This window comes from Benincasa hispida, chromosome 9 (assembly GCF_009727055.1).
Source record: "Benincasa hispida cultivar B227 chromosome 9, ASM972705v1, whole genome shotgun sequence".
NCBI lineage: Eukaryota > Viridiplantae > Streptophyta > Magnoliopsida > Cucurbitales > Cucurbitaceae > Benincasa > Benincasa hispida.
In genome coordinates, this window is record NC_052357.1 from 44,990,035 (window position 1) to 44,996,436 (window position 6,402).

General features: G+C 40.1%; 1 protein-coding gene across 3 annotated transcripts in view; it reads left to right on the plus strand.

Annotated features, from left to right (window-relative positions):
* LOC120085681 (1,4-alpha-glucan-branching enzyme 3, chloroplastic/amyloplastic) overlaps window positions 1-6,402 on the plus strand; it is a 53,858-nt gene that overhangs the window by 17,800 nt on the left and 29,656 nt on the right. For 2 of the 3 annotated variants that reach the window (XM_039041819.1, XM_039041820.1), the window contains exon 9: window positions 5,772-5,862. In XM_039041819.1, coding sequence (XP_038897747.1) covers window positions 5,772-5,862 — 91 coding nt within the window. Of the gene's footprint in view, window positions 1-5,756; window positions 5,863-6,402 lie in introns of all 3 variants that reach the window. The other variant, XM_039041822.1, reaches the window with a different exon arrangement.

The window sequence follows — 6,402 nt, forward strand, 5'->3', positions numbered from 1 at the left end:
ATTTCTCTTCTATCCTTGTGTTGTATTACATTGTGGCTTAAGAGATTAATACATTTTGTGATCAATGCATTTCTATATTTTCCATCGATTCCATCTCCATCTTCATTTACTTAGCATCCTTTACTTTCATTGCATCACTAAGTAAGACTGCTGGAGTATCGCATACTTAATCATGCGGCATAGACATATGAGCATGTAGCAAACCACCACATGAGAGGTGTGCGTTGCGTGAGTGTTGTGAGAAAATCCTATTTGCTTAGTGTGAAGCTGTAGCAACGTTTGTCTATAAACGGACACAATGCTTGTCTATGAGTAGAATCAGCTGCAACCAACTGCCTGGGAGGGTAAGTAGTTGATCACAAGTGTTCACTAGAGATAAGAATAATCTTACGTCAACCATGTTTTATGTGATTACCTTGTCTTATGAGTGCATCAATCATCATTTAAGCGTACTTGGGAGAGTAGTCTAAAAACCAAATCTAGACTCGGGAGAGCGGATTGGATCGCATAAGCAAGAATGGGGACTTAGGAATAAGCTCTGTTTGCTACTACATAACGTATGCACCCTTTATGTAGGATAGGGTGGTATGCAATCATCTTGCTTATGTGTGAGAGCACATGAGTGGGAATAGAGACATAGAAATAAGGCCTCTTGACACTATCGTATATACATCGCACGCGTCTTCGTCAAGTGTGTATAGCATGATCGCATAGCATGCGTTGGCTGGGGTTACCCTTGCGGTCGAGCTTAGTGTTGCGATGAAGACATCCTCGCCATTTTATCTATTTTCCATGCATTTCACTACGCGTTAACAATTGCCGTGTCTCTACTCTCAGTCATACTTCCATTTCGCTTAATCTGTTAGCTAGGAGTAGGAGTAGTGCATAGTCCATAACCTTCCACATTCTTTTATTCTTCGCCGTAAACACATTACCGCATAACATTTAACTACAAGTCCCTGTGTTCAACCTCGAATCACCCGAGAAACTTGCGATCTTGTTATACTTGGCGAGAGAGCAAGAAAACTTGTGATAGGAACGCATGGTCATTGCATATGAGGTTAACGCATACTTCCATCCCAACCCATGAGAACAAACGCATAGCCCAAGACATGCATCATATATTTTGCCTCCAAATTTTCAGCATCACCAGACTCTAGGAGACTGCTTTAGGCCATACAGAGATTTCTTTAATTTGCAAACCTAATTACCAAACCATGCTTCAAAACCTGGAGGTGGGTTCATATAGACCTCTTCTTCTGACTCACCATTCAGAAAAGCATTTTTTTACATCCAGTTCATGTAAGGGCCAATCTTGATTAACAACAACTGAGAGAAGAACTCGAATCGTGTTAAGTTTTGCCACTGGAGAGAAAGTTTTTGAGTAATCCACCCCGTATATCTGAGTAAATCCTTTTGCAACCAGCCTGGCCTTGTATCTATCGAGAGTCCTATCAGATTTGTATTTGACAGTGAACACCCACTTGCACCCGACAGTTTTGTGACCTTTAGGAAGAGCGACCAGATCCCAAGTTCTGTTTGTCTCAAGTGCACGCATTTCCTCCATAATTGTGGCTCGCCATTCAAGAACTTCCATGGCCTTATGCACATCGCCTGGTATTATTACGGTATCTAGGTTGGTAGTGAAGACCTTAAATCTCGAAGATACGTTAATGTAGGACAAGAAGCTTTTCATAGAATGCTTGGTGCAGGATCTAGTACCTTTCCGTAAGGCAATTGGTAAATTTAAGGTAGCATCATACTCACCCGTCTTTTCCACCTGTTTATATGTACTCGACTGTTGCACGTATTTTGTTTCCTGTGTATCACCTGATAATTCACTACCACTATCGATCTTGACTTCGTCAGAGTTCACTACATCACCTTCAACACATTCATTATCATCAAGGATAGAGGTACCTTGAGCTGGTTCCGGTTCTGACTCTTGGACAACTTCTGTGGAGTAACAGGGGGAACTATTTCGGGAACTATTTTCTTTCTGAGATTCTTCCTATAGTAGGTTATCCAGGGCACTTGTTTCGTTGGAAGGACAGGGTCATTGTCTCAGGGATAAGGCTCAGGAATAGATCTATAGGAACAAAAATAGGTAGATGTGTTAGCCTCTTCACTAGCGGTCTCCCCCTGAAGAGAACTAACTGGAAAAAAGGGTTTGTCCTCGAGAAAGGTGGCATCCATGGTGACAAAGTTCTTCCGGGAGGAAACTGAAAACACCTATAGCCTCGTTATGAAGGGGATACCCAACAAACACACATTTTTGAGCCCGAGGAGCAAACTTACTCTGGTGAGGACCATGATTATGAACAAAAATGGTACATCCAAACACCCTAAGGGGAACATCTGGGAAAAGGCGAGTGGACGAGAAGGACTCTTTAAAACACTCTAAGGGTGTTTGGAATTTAAGCACACGGGAAGGCATTTGATTGATGAGATGAGCTGTAGTAAGTACAACATTCCCCCATACATACGAGAGTAAGGACGCAGGTATCATGAGAGATCGGGCTACTTCAATGAGGTGGCGGTTTTTTTGCTCAGCCACCTTATTCTGCTGAGGGGTATAAGCACATGAATTCTTGTGGACAATGCCTTTAGAAGTAAAAAACTCATGAAGAGACTGATTAATAAACTCACGTCCATTGTCACTTCGAAGAATGACGATTTTAGTGTTGAATTGAGTTTCGACGGTAGTGTAAAATTGTTGGAACACTGTCGTCACTTTAGATTTGTCAATAAGGAGAAACACCTATGTAAGATGGGTGTGATCGTCAATAAAGGTGACAAACCACCGTTTACCGGACACAATTGTGACATTAGACGGACTCCAAACATCACTATATATCAAATGGAAAGGTCGGGAATGTTTATAGGGTTGAGAAGTAAAAGAGGCCCTGAGCTGTTTTGCACGAATACAAACATCACAAGATAAAGACGACACATTCACATTACGAAATAAGTGGGAAAACAAGTATTTTATATAATGAAAGCTTGGATGTCCAAGACGAAAATGCCATAATAAATAGTCAGTTTCAGAAACAGTAAGAGAAGATAACAAACTAGTCCTAGACAAACTCCTAGAAGAAGCATCATCGGAAAGGAAATAGAGCCCCCTATCGTGTCGGGTAGTGCCAATCGTCTTCCCCGAGCTCAGGTCCTGAAACAAAACATCATCTGGTGAGAAAACAACTTTGCAGTTCAAATCTCTGGTTATTTTACTTATTGATAGCAAATTGTAAGAGCTCTTGGCACATGTATAACATTCTGTAAAATCAACTCCTGAACCGGAGACATGTGACCCTTCTCAGCAAAGGGGTCAAAAGACCTATCTGCAATTCGTATTCTCTCATTTCCAGCGCTTGGATAATATGAGAGGAATTGGTCAGATGATCTAGTTAAGTGATCGGTCGCTCTCGAATCAAGAATCCAGGATTCATCCCCCTCAACAAAGAAACTAAAGGATTGAGGAGTATCTGATTGATCAATATTGTCGGTGCCAACTGGACTTGGATCAATCGAACTGGTCACTTGGGGAGCACCATCAACAACTTCACTAGTGAGGGCTCGACTAGATTTAGACTTATCATTCGGAGGACACTGCTTGCCATTTAGTGGACGACCGTGTAATTTCCAACATTAGTCTTTTGTGTGCCATGGTTTTTTACGGGGCTCACAAATTGGAGAAGATTTTCCATCCTGCTTGTCACTCTCAGATCCAAACGACTTGACCCCAAATGCAGCAGAGTCCAAGGTAGTGGCAGCTGTACCATTCATAGCGCTTGTTCTATCCTCTTCTTATATGATTTCTGAGCATACCTCCATAAGGGATGACATCGGTCTTTGTCCCAAAATCCGGCTCCAGATGGTGTCAAATTTCGAGTTCAAGCTAGCCAGGAAATCATAGACACGGTCAGCTTCCTCAATCTTCGAATACTGAACCCTGTCAACTAGGCAATACCAAACAACTTCGCGACATAGATCCATTTCTTGCCACAATAGTGACGGTCCACAATAGTGCGCTCATGTAATTGTTTCCTCAATGTATAAAGTCATGAAGCGTTCTGTCTTTTTGAATATAATTTCTGGACAGCTTCCCAAATATCCCGAGCTAACGCTGAACAGAGTAGGGGCTTTCCAATCTAAGGTTCCATACTGTTTATCAAAATTGAGCAGAGGAGGTAGTCCAAGGTACTGTTGTACGACAGAGGGGAAGGGACTGGCTGGAACCGGCCGATCGAAGGTTAGCTGGTGCTGCGCGAACAAGGTCAGGTGCAGTGCGAACAAGGAGCCGCCTGGTTGGGGCACGACTGCTTCTGCTCTGATCAGCTGTGGCTGGACCTGCAATGGCACAAGAAGGGATCGAAGATAGTGGTTGACGGCAGCCCTAATTTTAGCACTTTGAGAATTTTACAGAGTCCCATCTCTTGCTAGGATTGATGACTGAATTTCTTCTATCCCAGTTACGGTCTCATCACCTTGCTCTGATACCATATTGAAAATAAAAGGTAGAAAAAAGAACACCAAAGTTACGTGGAAACTCTAGGCCAAGGAGAAAAAACCATGATAAAGAGTTTTTTTTATTAATTTTTGATACACACTACACAGTAAAGGTACAAATATAAATAGCCATAGGTCAGAAACTTTAGACTGTAGACACCAAGTAAAAGACTAAAATGGCCTTAGGGCCAAACAACGTTTTGCAACAATTATTATTAAAGATGAAGGTTAAATTGAGATGAAGAATATAAAATACACACCTTCCCAAGAATATGGCTCTCCTTTGCAAAAATACACTCAAAGGAGCTCTAAAGTTCTTATAAAATGCTCAGAACTAGCCCTTTTGACCTTTTCCAAACACCCTATATTTTCGCCCACAACACAAGTATTCAAAAAACATACATGAAAGATGCAATTTAAAGGCTTGTTATCACACTTGTGCTGCAATGCAAGGCCTTGTTATATTGTACTACAAGGTCTTCTCTTCTGTAAGCGAGTAAAATACCTTTTGTTGCCCTTGAACCATTATCTGCCAGAGGTGTGGCTCTGATCCGCTTGCTACTCCTTTGATCCGCTTTTGGTTTTGGGGACTTTCACTTTTTTGTCTTGGTCATTTTCTTATGGCTCTATTACTCTTTCTGCTCTTCGTTTGTAATATCCTGGTTCTCCTTTTTTCATTGGCTTCATTGTATCTAGCACATCGTTCTCTCTTGTATCTCTTTGGATACTTCATTATTCAATGAAATTTTTCTTATTAAAAAAAAAAAAATATCTGCCAGAGGTGTGAACACCTATGGCTGTGCTTCATTTTTTGGCATTGTGGTGCAAACCCCTTTTAGGCTGTGATATGTGGACCAATTTAAACTTCTTCTGCCACAGGCGTTCAGTTCTCAATGTAGCGTTGCAGTGTCCAGCTGCCTCCGTGATGTTCAATGTGCTTCTCTTGGACTTTAGTCCTTGGTTTCAGCTTGGGCTTGGATTTGGAGTCTTAGACCGAACTTTTCTAATGATTAGGCTTCACATTTTCTGATATAATAGAATACTATAAGAGAATACCCCGTGTTATGCATGCATCACATAAGCATACTTGGGATCCTGAAGGAACAAGAGCTCTGCTTATTGTTTGTTTGTTTTTTTTGTTTTTAATTTTTTTTTCAATGTGGTTGCATGCCCTTTTTTTAATCAAATATGTTTCTTCTTGATTTACCCAGTTGTAAATTTCTTTCTGAACTTAGTTCCTCTTTAAGTTTCTGCTTGAACAGGTAAAAGGGGGCATCACAAATATTGGGGTACCAGGATGTTTAAATACGGTGACCAAGATGTGCTGCATTTCCTTCTCTCAAATCTTAACTGGTAATGTACAATACAATTTTTAAATTTTAAATTATTTAATTTAATTATTATTATTATTATTATTTTGAAAAGGATGCAAAGCTTTTCAACAAGGAAATGAAACGAAATGTTTTCTTGTTATAATTGAAAATTCATTCGTTTCCCCATTTTTCCCCATTTTTTGTATTGTTCACCTCCTCCGTTTTTTTTTTTTTTTTCCAAATTTTTAAAGATAGTTTTGGTCCTGTGTTTTGTGTAAGAACATATTTTTAAATAAAATCTGTTATAATTCTATAATCAGGATTTTCCATTCTTGTAAATATTTTGTGATATTTTCCTTTTCTATGTTTTGTACACTTGTATATATTCATATCTTTGGTGAATGAATAGAGCATTCAGATTATTTCTCAAACCTAAGAGTTTTACATGGTATCAGAGCTCTCTAAATAAACTTAGGGTTTTTGTAAACCTTAGGGTTTGAGAATTTAGAACCCATTTGTGATACGTTTAGGGTTTTGTGGAGAGGTGAGTTTACTCACAGTCGCCGTCTTCGGTTCGTTC